This window comes from Macaca nemestrina, chromosome 15, assembly GCF_043159975.1.
Source record: "Macaca nemestrina isolate mMacNem1 chromosome 15, mMacNem.hap1, whole genome shotgun sequence".
Taxonomy (NCBI): Eukaryota; Metazoa; Chordata; class Mammalia; order Primates; family Cercopithecidae; genus Macaca; species Macaca nemestrina.
Window position 1 is genome coordinate 104968990 of NC_092139.1, and position 14946 is coordinate 104983935.

Genomic DNA, 14946 nt, shown 5'->3' on the forward strand with positions numbered 1-14946 from the left:
TACAGTCGTGCGCCACCATGCCCGGCCAATTTTTGTATTTGTAGTAGAGATGGGGTTTTACCACCTCTTTGGGATTTCCCAAAGTGCTGGGATTACAGGCATGAGCCACCGCGCCAGGCCTTCATTGTCCCCTTCTAACGCTTCCAATCCCCTATAGTAAGTCGCCCCCATTCCAACTCTATTTTCATTTGGCCCTGAGTCCTGAGTGAGTGACCCCTGCGCAGTCCCTGGCCCCATTGCCCCAGCTGTTCTTCACTGATGATGGCCGACGCTGCCTGACCTCCAGGTGTCTCAGACTCACTGAGTTCTTTGGTGCCTCCGGGCCATGTTGCATGCTGTTCCCCCTGCCCGGACTGATCTTCCTGAAGCCCTTTGCCTGGCTGGCTCCATCTATCCCTCTGCTCAGCAGCCTCTTAGCGGCGCCCTCCGTGACTCCCAGTCTTCATCCAACTTGCTTCCTCATCCCTCACAAGGCCCTGGCTTCCCCAAAGCCCTGGGCACTGCCTGTACTTAGGCATCATCTGATTATTTGCTTCATGCTGGATTTTGCCATAGGACCCCAGCTCAGGAACTCCAGGAACATCAGGGCACATGTGTCTTCCTCACAGCTGCAGCCGTGGCTCCAGAGACTGACGCTGTGCCTGGGTGGAGGCGTCTTCAGTCAATACTTACCGAATGCATGACTCCATGGAAAGATCAAGGAGTGGAGGACAAGACTGCCAGATGGACGTATGAACTGGGCCAGATCACAAAAGCTCTTAAGTATTAGCGTAAGAAGGTGAGTGGGGCCAAGGAAAGATCTTTCATTTTCCCTTCCCTTACCAGATGCCTGATTTTGTTGGGTCCCCAGGCTTACGTTGAAAGCATAATAAATGTGTTTCGCATATCCTAAAATCTTCCCAGCCACCCTGGCCCTCCCCAGTCACACACACAAATTGAGCCTGGGAGGCCCAGCAGGGCATGGGGGTGGAGGCTGTGCCAGGCAGTGTGGGTCACCTGGAGGCCAGAGTCCCTTATCAGGTTCTTCTTTGCCCTGGGCAGCCTCTTGGGCCATGTTGCTGACTCCACTCCTGTCCCCTCCCTTACCCAGACAATCCAGAGGAAGCGTGGTGTCAGCATAGCCCAAGGCAACCCTCAGGGCCTAGTTACAGAGTCACCCTCAGAAAAGAGGCACTGGGACCCGAAAAGAGGCGTGGCGGTCCCTGGTTGCTCCCCATTAAACCTTGGCCCGGCTCAGGCCCTGGGCTCTCCTGGGCAGTGCTGTGTGGCTCCCCTGAATATGTGAGCACCAAACTTGGAGATCTTAATCCTGGGGGCTCATAGCACCGTGGGGCCGCTGTCTCTCTTCCTCAGTGAAATGTGGGCATGTCCGGCATACTTCCACCCTCACAGGGACAGGCAGAACAGAGAGGAGGTGCAAAGGCGGTGAGAAGGGGCGCACAGCTGGAGAGAGTCCCGTAGCCGCTCTGTGCCTCAGTTTACTAGTCTGTTAAGAGGAGGTTGTCTCATTATGTTTAGTGAGATAAGCCAGATGCAAAAGAACATATATTTTATGATTTCACTGATGGGAGGTACCTGGAATAGTTTAATTCATAGAGACGAAGACCAGCGGTTACGGGGGGTTGAGGTGGGAGGGGGCGTGGCACAGGGCATGCAAGCTTCTATTCGGGATCATGCAGAAGCCCCGGAAATGGATGATGGTCACGGCCACACAGGATTGTGAATGTACCGAATGCCATGGACCTGTATACTTACAAAGCTAAAATGGTCAATTTCATGTTACATACATTTTACTGCAATTTAAAACACACACATAAGAGGTGGACCTCCGCTCCTGTGCAGGGCTGGTTGGGGGGGTCACACCAGGGAAGGGCCTGGGGACATGAGCCCGGAGGAGCTGTGCTGAGCCCCCCGAAGTAGTAGTGGAAGGGCTGCAGAGTTTTGACCTCCTTCTCAGTCCTGGGACCATTCCTGAGCTCAGGACAGGGTTGAGAGCAGGTGGAGCCCAAGGACCTGGGGTGGAGCCAGAGGGGTCCTGGGCGCTCTGCTGGCCTCCCCTGACTCCAGCCCCTCACCTTGTCTGCACCTCCACCTGCAGCTCAGCGAAACTCTTTCCCTTCCTTTAGAGGCTGGCATAGATCATCAGGCCCACCTTCCAGGAGGGGAGACTGAGGCCCCACCAGGCTCACAGACACCCCCATACTCAAATGACCAAGTGGAGCCTGTGACCCCACCCCACCCCTGAGCTTCTCCCACTGCATTTAAGCCCAGCCCAGCCCAGCACTGGGAGCTGTTCTGGAAACAGGGCACTGTCTGCCCCAACTCCTGCCTGGAACTGGCACCCCACCTACTCCTAAGTGCCCCTCTTAGTTGGCAAATGCCTAGAGAGTCTCTTTCCTTCCCTTCTCTGCCACAGCCATCCTGAGAATATCCTCACAGAGAAGAAAGAGGCAAGGAGATTCCTAAAAAAAAGCCAAATATCCTGGTGAGAAGCTGCTATTAACCTCCTGGGAAGCTCCAGAGAAGAAATAGCAGGGAGCGGGGAGGCTGCCCGACTCCCGGGCAGTGATGGAGAGCCAGGAGGCGGTGTCAGGTGGCGGGTGGGTGGAGAGGCGGCCGCATCCAATGATTCCCATCACACATTCTGCGTCTGGCAGCTCCCACTGAGTGAGTACCTGCTGAATGCTCAGGGGCCTCTGCAGGCACGGCAAACCTTGAGGCCAGAGCCAGGGGTGCCAACTCCATGGTACAGATGAGAAAAGTGAGGCCCAGGTGAGGCAATGGGCACATGGGCGTAGCCAAGGTCACACAATTGAGGAAGGCCGGGGCTGCAGCTTTCAAACCACGTCTGTCTGAAGCTGAAGTCTAGGAGAGAACTAGATGGATGGAGGGCAGCAGGGCAGAGACTGGACTGAGAGCGAGAAGGAGAGAGGGAGGGAGAAGGGGAGGGATAAAGAGGGATGGAGAGAAAGAAGGAGAGAGAGCAAATGAGCCGGACCATGAGGGGCACCCACCGACCTCACCAGCAGCCAGGGGGCAGGGGTCACCATGGATATTGTGTGCTTAGTGGCGATGTGGCAGCATGGCAGGGGCGGTGCAGTCTCGAGTGGGTCAGGTGGGCCTCAGAGGCTCGCACGGCAGTGGTGTAGGGCAGGAGCTGAAGGAGTTCAGTCCCTCCCACCTTACTGCTGTCCCCTCTGGAGTCCTGCTGCTCCACCACTATGGCCAGCCATCCTCTCTCCTTGCCTGTCTCAGGCCCTCCTGTGCAGCTGTGGAGGTCGGAACTAGGTTGGCAGTACCTGCCTTTCCTCTCCAGCTCTGGGCTGAGCCCACTGTGCTCACCAGCCTGGGCCTAGAGGAGGAAGGAGAGTCTAAAGCCCTGGGTCCTGGTCCCTGCTCTGTCACTAGTGTGCTATGTAGCCCTAGGCAAGCCACTTTCCCTCACTGGGCCATGTTTCCAAGATGGTTGAAGGTTTCCCGGAAAGTTCTATTTCTGGGGTTTTCACACTGTCTGAGAACAGCCCCATCTCCGAGAAATCTCTTGGGTGCTATTTGGAGAGAACTGATTCTGGAGTCCAAAGCCTCAAAGCCTGACTCCCATCCCTTCATTAAGCACCTGCCATGTGCCAAGCACTGCTTCAGAAGCCAGAAATACTGGTTTCGTTGGTGAACTGGAACCCCTGACGGTTCTGAACCTTGGTTTCCTTGTCTGCAAAATGGGTCAGTGAGGACAGAGTCCCTCCTCAGAATGAAGAAGAGGTACAAATGAGACCATTTAGGGGAATTCTTCCCACAGGCAGGTCGCTACCAGGATCCTCCTCCTGCTGGGGCCTTGTGGTCAGACAGACCTGGGCTCCAAGCCCGGCTCACCCACTCGCCATTTGCACTGCCCTGTAGGAGCCCTGACCCTGACATAAGACAGGCACAGGGGTGGCCTACCATCTGCGTTAGTCATCCCAACCTGTCCCCTCGCCCCCCCATCACTGCCGCACCTCCGTGCATTCTTTACACTCCTTCCCAAGAAAGGATGAGGGCTTGGGTCCCTGGAGACTGAGCAAGTCTTCCCCTGAAGACTTGAAGAGGCATGGACAAGCTGAGTGAAGCAGAGCTTTCCACATATCCATCCCCTGCTCAAAAACCTTCCATGACTCCCTATTGTCCTGCAAGTGATCCAGCTCCTCCCCAGCATTTCAGCTTAGGGCCTTCAGAATAGGCCCATTTGCCCCTTTCTGCCATTACTGCCCTTTCTCTATCCTCCCTCTAGCAGCACCTGTTCCCCAGTGTCTCCTGCACACCCCCCGTCCTCTTGCAGAGGAGGGGGAGAAGAAGGGCCATTCCAGGCAGAGGGATCATCCTATGCAAAGGCTTCGTGATGCGATGGGAGGAGTGGGGCACAGTGGGGCCCTCCCCCGAGGTGCAGCCCGGTCCTGCGCTCTGCTGAGCGGAGCCCTCCCTCCCAGGCCCCCCCACTCCTGGGTCCCACTGCTGCCCCTGGGTTTTTTCCACCTTGCTCTTCCGGAAATCCACTCAAATTTCTCCAGGCCGGGAGCTGCTGGGCTTCACTGTTGATTTTTCACAAGTGATTATTGGCGGTAGAATTTGTCACCTGCACAAAGAAAGGATAATGAACCTTTCATCAGAGCCAGTCTGTGGGCCCCTGAGGAGGCTCAGCTTCAAGAGCTGGGGAACAAGGTGTGGTGGAAGAGGGGGGCACAGGAAAGGGAAGGGGGAGGGGAGGGGAGGGGGTAGGGCTGCCCAAGGCCAGGCCCAGATAGGTAGGTCTGTTTCAAGCCCCCATTCATTGGAAGATGGGGAAATTGAAGCTCAGAGAGCCTGAGAGCCTTGCCTAAGGTCACACAGTAGCTAAGGGACAGCTTACCTGGGCCCACTCGGCACCCCATGAATGTTGGCGGGTGGCTACCCTGGGGCTCAAGTCACAGAAACAGAAAGGAATATGGCAGATGGTCTGGTCCCAGGCTTCTTCAATTTCACAGAGAGACTGAGGCCCTCAGAGGGACCGAAACTTGCCGAGGACACACAGTGAGGCCACAGCAGGGCGGACACTGGAAGGCAGAGACTCTACTACAGGCTCCTGAACCCTCAGCCCAGCTCCTTCCTCTGTCCAAGGAATCCCATGAGTGAGGCAGGTGGGGACCCCAGCTGCAAAGGTCTGCGTCCCAGGTCCACTCCTCCCTGCTCCCCCACCCTTATGCCCCTGGGCTCCGAATGGGTGGCTTTGGGACAACCTGCCCTCCCTGAGCCTCAGTTTCCCCACCTGGAGGTGGGCACCACACCCGCCCATTTCTTGGTCTGCTGTGAGGGTTCCCATCTGCTGGCTGATGCCTGCCTCTCCCGCTCCAGGCTGCCTCCAGTCTGAGGTTTCTGTCTCTCTCTCAGCCCCCGCCCTGGGCTCCACTGTTGGTTTCACGCCTCCTCCGCCTCCACCTTGGCCAGCTTCCCTCATTGCTGTGAGCCGAGCTTGTCTTGCTCCCTCCCCAGTGCTCCCGCTGCTCAGCCGTGAGGATGATCAACACCCACCAGGCTGCCAGCCACCAGCAGGAGGGAGCGCAGAGAGCGTGCCTGGCTGGCACCCACCCCTCGGCTCCCAGACCCACCCTCCCGGACCCCAGCCTCCCCCACTCATCTCCAGTTTGCACCCACTTCAGTCCCCCCAGTCCTATCCAGCCCCTCCAGCTCCCAAACCCTTTCTAATCCTCCCCACACCCTCTCCAGCTCTCCCAAGCCTCCTGGCCCTCATCTTCCCCAGTTTCCTCCAACACTATTGCTCCTTACGCCCCTCACACCTCCCCTGGATCCCTTAAGCCAGGCCTCTGTCAGAGAGGGAGTGGGACAGGGCAGTGGGTGGAGGCATGTCCCCCTGCCCGAGCCCGCCTGCCCACGCCCACCTGCCCATGCCTCCCTGACTACGTCCCCCCTGCCCACGCCCCCCTGCCCATGCTGGCCTGCCCACACCCACCTGCCCATGCCTGCCTGCCCATGCCACCTGCCCACGCCCCCGCCCATGCCCCCTGCCCACACCTGCCTGCCCATGCCCCTGCCCACACCACCCTGCCCACACCCACCTACAACACAGTGGTGGCAGCCACCACCCCCCCCCCACAGCCCAGTTACCACACTCACACAAGTCCTACACACACTGCTCCCACAGATACCTCCTACACTCACACACAAATCTACACGCACACATACACCATCACCCAGGAGCCCTGACACCATCCCAAACCCCTAGCGTCGCCGGCTCTCAGCACCAGGTGGACAGGGCACTGGGAGTGGACAGGAGGGGCAGCAAGACACAGGCTCAGGGCGCCCAGAGCGCCCCCTGCTGTCCCCACACAGGCAGCCTTCCTGGTCCTGGCCCAGTGCCAGCCTCGATTCTTGGGAACACATTCCTCCCGGCCCTCATCCTGGTGCCTCTGATGTGGCAGGAGGAGAGGGACGCTGTGACCCACTGTGGCCACACTATCACTACCCCCCTTCCACAAAAGCTACATGCACGTGGACCTCAGGGGAAGCCCGATCCCCAGCATGGCTGACATCCACAGTCCTCAAAGGCTGACCTCTGCAAACTGCTTCTCCTGTCCTGGCACCACCATGAGCGTCCCCTCTGCCACAGGCACCCCGTCCACGTCTGCCCTCACCCTGCTCCTCAGGTGTGCAGGGGGCACTGAGGGGTGAGTTCCCCCAATGGGCATCATGATCCCATGCCGCCTCCATGCCCAGAGCACACATTCCCCCCCGCTCTGCCAGGGGGTCCTCCCCACTCTCTTCCCTGCTGTCAGCACCACTCTCCCACCAGGAGCCAGCCGAGGTAACTGTCCCTGTGGGGCCACACTCCTGAGAGTCCCTGCAGAGTAGGCCTCTCTCCTCTGGGTCCCCCTTCACCTGGCGCTGCCTCCATCACAGAGATCCACTTGGCCCACTACCTGCCTGTGCTCCCCTCTGGTCCCACCAATCTGTGTGCACCTTGCATCCTGCCACACTGGCCTCCTCCTCGTCATCCACAGTCTTTTCTCCTCTTTGGATGTCATTGTGCAGTTTCCTCTCTGCCCCTCCCTCCCCATCATCTTCAGAAGCCACCTCCTCCAGGAAGCCTTCCCAGATGCTCTGCAAGGTGACGCTGGGAAGTGATGTGCCGGCTTTGGTGACGCTGAGAAGTGATGTGCTGGCTTTGGACCCAGGATGATCTGGGTTCTCTCCCTATCTGTGTGACCTCAGCAAGTTGCTCCACTTCTGTGAGACTTAGTTCCTTATGCATAACATGCATTAATAACATTCCCTGCCAGGAAGTCAAACGCCCTGGCACACAGTAGGTGCTCCACAGCCCTGAGGCACACCTGCTCCCCTGCAAAGGGCCATGTCCTCCTTGTTTTTTATTTTTGTTATTTATTTATTTATTTATTTATTTTATTTATTTATTTTTTTTTTTTGAGATGAAGTCTCGCTCTGTCGCCCAGGCTAGAGTGCAGTGACGCAATCTCAGCTGACTGCAGCCTCTGCCTCCCAGTTCAAGCAATTCTCCTGCCTCAGCCTCCCAAGTAGCTGGGACTACAGGTGCACGCCGCCATGCCCGGCTAATTTTTGTATTTTTAGTAGAGACGGGGTTTCACCATGTTGGCCAGGATGGTCTCGATCTCCTGACCTCGTGATCCACCCACCTCGGCCTCCCAAAGTGCTGGGATTATAGGCCATGGCCTCCTTGCTTTTACCCTCAGCAGGGGGTGTTTTCTTTGTCCCATTGTTTATTTCTGCTATCACCCTCTTTCCCCATTGGCCCTGACATCTGCTGACCCCAAACCGCCCCCAGAAGCAGTACTGAGCACTTCCCATCCACCGTCCCCTGGAACCCTCTCCACTATGCTCTCAAAAACACTCACTAACCTCTCTGGGCCACAGATTCTTGGTTTCTTTGTCATTAGAACGGGATGATAACACCGGCCCGAGGTTGATGTGAGAATTAAGGGAGATAATTCGGGAAAAGCACTTGGCCCAGTGCCTGGCTCAAAACTTGGCGGCCACATCACGCCTGGGTTTATAGTTGAGAGTCTATTATTGTTCTGGCCTGGAGGAGCTCTGCCTGTGCACACGCTGGGCACTTCCCCAGACCTCCCAGACCAGACCCCAGGAAAGGCTGGCATCGAGGGCCGTGGCCAAGGAGCGGGTGGGGTGAGGCTGAAGCAGGTTCCCCACCCACTCAGAGTCCAGAGTGCCCTCCGGCCTCCAGCACCTCCTACCCCGCCCCTCCTTCCCTCCCAACCCAGGCCCTGGGTGGCCCTGGCAGCTGTTCTGTCCCCACCCCACACACCCCTCCTGCCTTCCTCCTCTTATTTCTTCTTGAAACCTCTTCTCCAAAAGTTCATTCTGAAAGAAATCGATTTCCAAGCTGTTTGGAGATATAATTTGGTTTTTCATTTTGAAGAAATGATGGTGGAGGAAAAGTTTGGAGACTTAATCACCGGGGAAAGCCATGGAAATAAAGAATTCCTCTGCCCTTGGTTGGAAGCTAGGGGCCTGTGTTCATTCTCTTGCTGTGACAGCAGAAAACAGGTGCACACAGAGAGGCACGGCTCCTGTATGACACACACATGTGCACACCACATGCAGCACACACATGTTGTGAAACACACACATGCATACGGACTGTACACACCAAGACATACACACACACAGCCCTCAGTGAAACACCGTGGATGCCTCCAGTCCCCAGTCCCCTCAGCAGTGCAGGAACAGGGTATGGCTGGATTCTCTCCACCCCCAGCTCTCTGTCTCTGTCCCACGCCCTAATGCATCTTGCTCTTGGAATGACCCCATCTTCATTATCATTATTATTATTTTTTGAGATGGAGTTTCCCTCTTGTTGCCCAGGCTGGAATACAATGGCACAATCTCAGTTCACTGCAACTTCTGCCTCCGGAGCTCAAGTGATTCTCCTGCCTCAGCCTCCCGAATAGCTGGGATTTCAGGTGTGCGCCATTACACCCAGCTAATTTTATATTTTTCGTAGAGACGGGGCTTCAACATGTTGGCCAGGCTGGTCTCGAACTCCTGACCTCAGGTGATCCGCCCGCCTCGGCCTCCCAATGTGCTGGGATTACAGGTGTGAGCCACCGCGCCCGGCCTCCTATCTTCATTATTTCCTGAAAAGCTTGACTTCCACTGCTTTCCAAAGGTTCTTTCCAAATCTGAAGCAGGTATTCATAATCAGACATCACTGCCTCACTCAAGAAGCTTCACGAGCTCCCGATTACCTGGCTGGACAATAATCACATCCAAAACCATGGGCAGAACCACCCACACCTCTGGCTGTGGAAGCACCTCTGCATTCCATGTCACTTCTGCCTCAGCAGCCCCTGACAGGATGGGCAGCTGCTGGGACTGTGCCTGGGGCCTGCAGCCGCACCCCTTCATGTCATAGATAAACACGCTTACCTAAGAGGTTGAGGGACTCACACAAGATTGTACAGGTGCTGGGTGGCAGAACACACACACACACACACACACACACACACACATCACTGGCTGCAGTATCTCATTATCAGTTCATTCTTCTGTATCTGGAAGATTTTCAAGCGTTCACTATGAAGATGGGCCCCTGGGAAAGTCATAATGTCTGACATACTAAGGCAGGGAACCCCCAAATTCCTTGGATTGGAGGACAGAGCAGGCCCTAAATTCTATCTAGTTCAACCCCTCTGATATTTGAACCCCTTTACAGTATCCTTGCCTACAGCTCTTCAGCCTGCACTTGCATACCTCCAGGGCTGGGGAGCTCCCTCCCACCTGCCCATCTCTGGTCTCTTGTGAAGACTGGAGTCCCTCGTTCTGCTGAGCTGAACTCTACCCCCGGGGATTCTCCCACCTTAGGTCTTGGGTCTCTGCCTTGGGGCTCCAAGCCTTCTCTTCTGGCTGTCCTCAACCTCAGGAGCCCAGCTGGGATGCCCTCCTCATTCCAAGTCTATTGGCAGAGGCCAGTGTGGGCCATGTTGAGGCTGGAAGTTCACAGACACGTGCGCACATGTATGAGGCATTTGGCCTTCATGCTGGGAAAGGAGGAGAGCAGGGCCCATCTTCTTGGGGGAGAACACCCCTTGGGGCTGGGGGTGCCAGGTGAGGGCACTGTGCAGACAGCAAGAACAAGGCCTCCTTCTCACAGAAGTCTTAGCAAGGGTCTTCCAGGCTCCGTGGAGACAGATGTGGCTGCGGGGTTGAGAAACAAAGTGCCCTGTGTTAGGGGGCAGGGAAGGACTGAGGGCTTCCTGAGATGTGAAAGGACGAGAAACGGGGCTGAGGCGGGCACAGGACCCCAGATGACGGAGGGGCAGCCTTCCTGGAGTGTCTCCAAGCTGGGCAGTCCCCTGGCGGTGCAGGGGGAAAGCAAGGTCCAGAAGGTGAGGCCTGACCCCGGGCCAGACCAGACCTCGGAGCACGGCTCCTGTGTCCAAACCCTTCCCCATGGTCTGGGTGTCTCTCTCCTGAAGAAGGGGCTGTCCCAGGGAGGATACTCAGGGGCTTCCCTTCCCTCTCTCTGTCCTCAGCTCCCGGAGCCCACCAATCTGTGTCCTATCTGAGGAATGTGACACTCGAGGGGACCTGGGGAGCGGGAAGGTGGGAGAGGATGTGGAGGTCAATCGGACCCTGCCAGCGGGACAGCAGAGCATGAGGGGTCAGGAGAAGATCATAAATAAGATTGCTTGCTTGGTGGAGGTGGCATCATAGGAGGCTTCCTGGAGAAGATGAGGTAGGAAGTGAGCCCGAGGGGCTGGGGAGGTCTGCATCTACCCGTCTTACATACTTACCCACAAGCTGGTTTCCCATTTGCTGAGCGTTTACTGCATGCTGGGTGCTTTACATGTCAGCAGGGCAGTCCACGATCTCTACAGAGCATCTGTCCTGCATGCCGGGCACTAGCCTGGGCTGGCCTGGTTGACTCTGATGGGCAGTCCTGGGTCCCCGCTCCCCACGGCAATGTGATACACCCGAAAAGAGGCCAAACCCGGGCACCAGGAGGCCTGAGTGCAGATCCCAGCCCCACCACTTATCTGTCGTGCAGTCCAGAGGTGGCAAAGGACCGTGTGCTTGTGAGAGCCAGAGGCCGATGGGATGGAGGTGTCCCGGTGGCCCTGCCCTGGACTCTCCCCACAGGGGCAGGTGGTAGAGAGGCACCAGTGCACAAGGCCCAGCCCTGGGGACCCACGGTGCCCCCGGCCCAGATTCCCTGCACCTGCCCCAGTTTGGGGCAGCCCGGCCTACTTCTCAAGGATGTTTGGAGGTTCCTGAGAGGCCCCCAGGGGCCCTGCCCACACCCACCTCCAGCGTCTGCTCCTTCCTACAGCCACACAATCTGACCCCCAGCCTGGCACAGGCTAAGCCCCAGCACAGGGACCCCCTTTGCATCCCCTCCTCCCCCAGGGACATCAGATCTGCCAGCCCCTTCCTCCTGCCCTGCCCTGCAGAGAAGGCACTGGGTGGGTGGGGGGTGCAGGTGGGGCCTTGCAGGGCACACTCGTCAGCCCACGCCGTGGTTTACACCCCACCCTCACCACCACCATCTTACACCTCCAGCCCCGGACATTCCAGCTTCTGCTTTCAAGGTAGGGTTGTGCCCACGGAAGTTAAGGCTCAGATTTTGAAATTTGAAATAAAAATTTGAAACTTGTGTCAGAGAGAGCAACATTGGAAGGAGATTCCAGCCAATCCCCAGGCACAGAAGGCCTAAAAGACAGCATCCCCCGAGGACAGTCAAGAGGTAAGTGGGCGCGAGGCTCCTGTTCCCGAGAGATGCCCCCTATGAGATCAGGGAGCCAAGGCAGTGGGGAGCGGTGAGTGCTCGCAGTGGCACCTGGTCCTGGCAGGCAGTGGAAACAGGGTGTGAGGCTGCCTGGGCTGTGGGACAGAGAGGGCTGCTGGCTCAAAGGACACAGCACCCAGAGACACCCTTGTCGGAGAAGGGAGCCCCACAGCTGGCATCACGATGCCCAGGAGTGAGCGGATCCAAGGAGAACCCGATTCAACAGTGAAACCCCCATGTGGGCCGAGTTTGTCTGGAGTTTGTCTAGAAGGGGCCAGGTAGCAGCGTAAACGGCAGGAACAGGGTGGGAGCCAAGGAAATGATTCAGTTTTGCTCCTGGAGGCAAACTCAATTGCTGCCACTTGAGTTTGCAGCCTGAGAAGGTCCCTCTAGCACACAGTGTGCAGCTGACTGAGCAGACACTGTCAGGCGGCTGCAGGGGACTCGGTGACCTCAGTGAGCTTTGACCACCCAGGGGGTGAGGGGAGGGACCCACTCACTCAGGCCCACTTCTGACACCACGTTGCTGAGGAGGCTTTAGAGACAGCCCCAGGACCTATCCCCTCTTCCTCCCTGCCTCCCCACTGCAGGCCCCTAGACCCACCCGCCAGCCCCTTCCCCCTCCCCGGGCCTGGGCCCCTGGGGGCTGAGAGTGTGTGTGACCCCAGAGCCCCCAGTCCTGTCATTAGCGCTGATTACTCCCATCAGCTCCCCAGGGTGGGGGGCGGCAGCTCTGGCAGAGTGTGTCAGGAGTGCCAGGCATCCCTGCTCCACGTTGGCTGTGGGTAGCCACCGAGGGGGGCGCCGGGAGGCGGGACAGGCAAGGTGGTGCTTCCCCACAACCCGAGGCCTCCAGGCAGTCTCCTTTCACCCCACCTCCAGCAGCCTTGGAGGGGCCTTCCCCTCTCAGAACTCCCCCACCCCTACCCCCTGCCCCATTCCATCTCCCTCCCCTGCCTGGAAGTCAGGAAACCAGGCTCTGCCCTCTAATCCTGCCCTTGGCTCAGTGGGCCGTGGGACCCCGGGTACATGGCTTCTCCTCTCCGGGCCCGGTTCCTCCTCTTTTAAATGAGGGTGCCATTTCTTGATTCCCTTCCAGCTGCATCAGACAGTCAACCCTCCTCCCTTGCAGTCCCCTGGGCCGAGTGGCCACCTGCCTGCCTCTCCGCCCTCCTCCCTCCTCTCCTCCTCCTCCCCTCTCTCCTCCGGGTCCTTCTCCCATCTCTTCCTCTCCCTCTTCTCTCTTCTCTCCCTCCTCCTCTCTGTCTTCTTCCTGTTCTCTAGTCCCTTGCTCTTCTCCTCTCTTGCCCCCACCCCCAACAGCTTCCTCTCTCCCCGTCAATTAGACTGGCTCTGGCAGGAGGCTCAGAGAGCAGGCTAGGGCACCCAGCTGGAAAATTGGGTGTCGAGAGCTGTCTGGAATCCTAATGCCCTAGCCCTGCCCTCCTCCCCCTCCCTCACCTCTCCTCGAGTGACAGGTGCCGGGTGCTGGCATTGACTCTCCCAGTGGGGGCACCCTCCCACTGCTCTCATCCTGCCAGGCCTGCAGCCTCCTCTCACTGCCCCAAAGGCTCCTCTCACTCTGCCCCTTCCCCATGCTCCCCTACCCTCTCAACCTCTGACCATCCCCGAGTTCAAGGCTTGGAGGAAAGAGCACTGGGCTGGGACTCCACACCTGCATGCTGGCCAGGCCTCCTTTCGAGGCCTCAGTTTACGTGTCTGTGAAGCGAGGCTCCACCTCGGAGCCCTCCCCGCTCAGGCTGTGTGACCCCCAGACGCATCAGCTTTTCAGCCAACGCAGAGGGCCGCTGTGGGGTCACTCCTAACCTGCTCTGGTGGCAGCCATTTCAAATCTTGTTTTTATTTTCACTGGGAATGGCTCTGGTCCAGGGCATTAGGATTCCAGTTTCTAGCAGATTCTCTCCTTCCTGTTCTGTTGCGGGAGTTGCCTCACTCATCTTTGTGCCTGCCTGGCCCCCGAGTAGACTGGGCTGCCCGACTCAGAGCTGGGAGCCACCCAGGGCCGATGGGCATTCAGGTAACCTATGTCCTGGCCACCAGCGCCACCTGGTCTCATCCCAGGCAGCCCAAGAGGGTGCCCCTCTGGAAGTGGAAGGTACACACACCTCACTCCCGGACCCCATGCCCTACCCTGTGGGTGCCGTAAGTCCGCAAGGGTCAAGGACGCCAATGGTTTACTCAACTCAATCGTTTTCTTTGATTATTATTAATTACTTTTTACTCTTCACGCACGTACTAAGGTAACCCCAACAAGTAGCCTTTTTGTCTTCTACCAAGCACACCTCCCCAGAGGGTGGAGCCCGCGCAGACTCCCAGAGGTGACTCCAGCAGCCTTTGGGGAACCGTCACTATCAATCAGGCACCTGCTGTGTGTCAGGCACATGCTGGGATTCTGGGGACACAGCAGCGGACCCTGCCAGCAAGTCCTCTTGTCTCACATTCTGCAAACAAAATAGAAAAATAGCTCATTTCAGAGTGGCCGGTGGCATGAAGGAAAGAAAACAGAGGGAGGGGATGCTGACCCAGGGTAGGGCCAGATCGGAGGGCTCAGGGAAGACGCCGGTGACCCTGAGATGTGCCCAAAATGATAAGAAGCTGGCATGGCAAAGTTGGGGTATATATAGCATTCTAGATGGAGGCGGCACTAAGTGCAAAGGCCCTAAGGCTGGAACACATGTGGTTGTTTGAGCAACATGTGGCCAGTGTGGCTGGGGCAGGAAAGTGTCGGGGGAGGCTCTCCCACCCAGATCACATCCTGCCTGAATGGCCACTCCTGGAAGGAGTTTGTGATGCATTCTGAGGGCAAGAAGTAGCCACTGGAGGCTTTGTAGGAGAAATGCACTCTGATGTTCGTTTTTAACCATCTTGTTACTTCTGGCTGCTGGGCACAGATGGGGGTGAAAGACGGCCAGGGCTGAAGCAGGCAGGCCAGTAAAGAGGATGCTGCAGTGATTCAGGCAAGGGGCAAAGTGGCTTCATAGAAAGGCAGAGAAGTGGCTCTGGCCTATACAGAGACCACAGGATGGGATCTACTCAATGTGTCCTGCCCATGAGAGCAGTAAGCCCTTTTCTGGAACCCCCTCCCACGTTCTCACCTCCGCTGCCCCCGAGCTGCATAC

General features: G+C 57.5%; 2 protein-coding genes across 5 annotated transcripts in view; both read right to left on the reverse strand.

Annotated features, from left to right (window-relative positions):
* Positions 1-1565: 1565 nt before the first annotated feature.
* Positions 1566-14946, reverse strand: part of LOC105464488 (stimulated by retinoic acid gene 8 protein-like) — an 88637-nt gene continuing 75256 nt past the window's right edge. Inside the window, exons 1-4 of one of the 4 annotated variants that reach the window (XR_976837.3) lie at positions 10815-12708; positions 9878-10215; positions 4507-4606; positions 1566-3352 (exon numbers count right to left, since the gene is read on the reverse strand). Coding sequence is in view for 1 of the 4 variants with exons in the window: in XM_071080541.1 (XP_070936642.1) it covers positions 9963-10215 (253 nt within the window). In the remaining 3 variants the exon portion in view is untranslated. Of the gene's footprint in view, positions 3353-4506; positions 4607-4879; positions 5584-8404; positions 10216-10814; positions 12709-14946 lie in introns of those variants that run through there. The other 3 variants (XR_011614132.1, XR_011614133.1, XM_071080541.1) reach the window with 3 other exon arrangements.
* The window catches only part of LOC105464490 (extracellular leucine rich repeat and fibronectin type III domain containing 2), a 32175-nt gene continuing 31243 nt past the window's right edge, over positions 14015-14946 (reverse strand). Inside the window, exon 2 of the mRNA XM_071080540.1 lies at positions 14015-14268. The gene's annotated coding sequence lies outside the window, so the exon portion shown is untranslated. The remainder of the gene's footprint in view (positions 14269-14946) is intronic.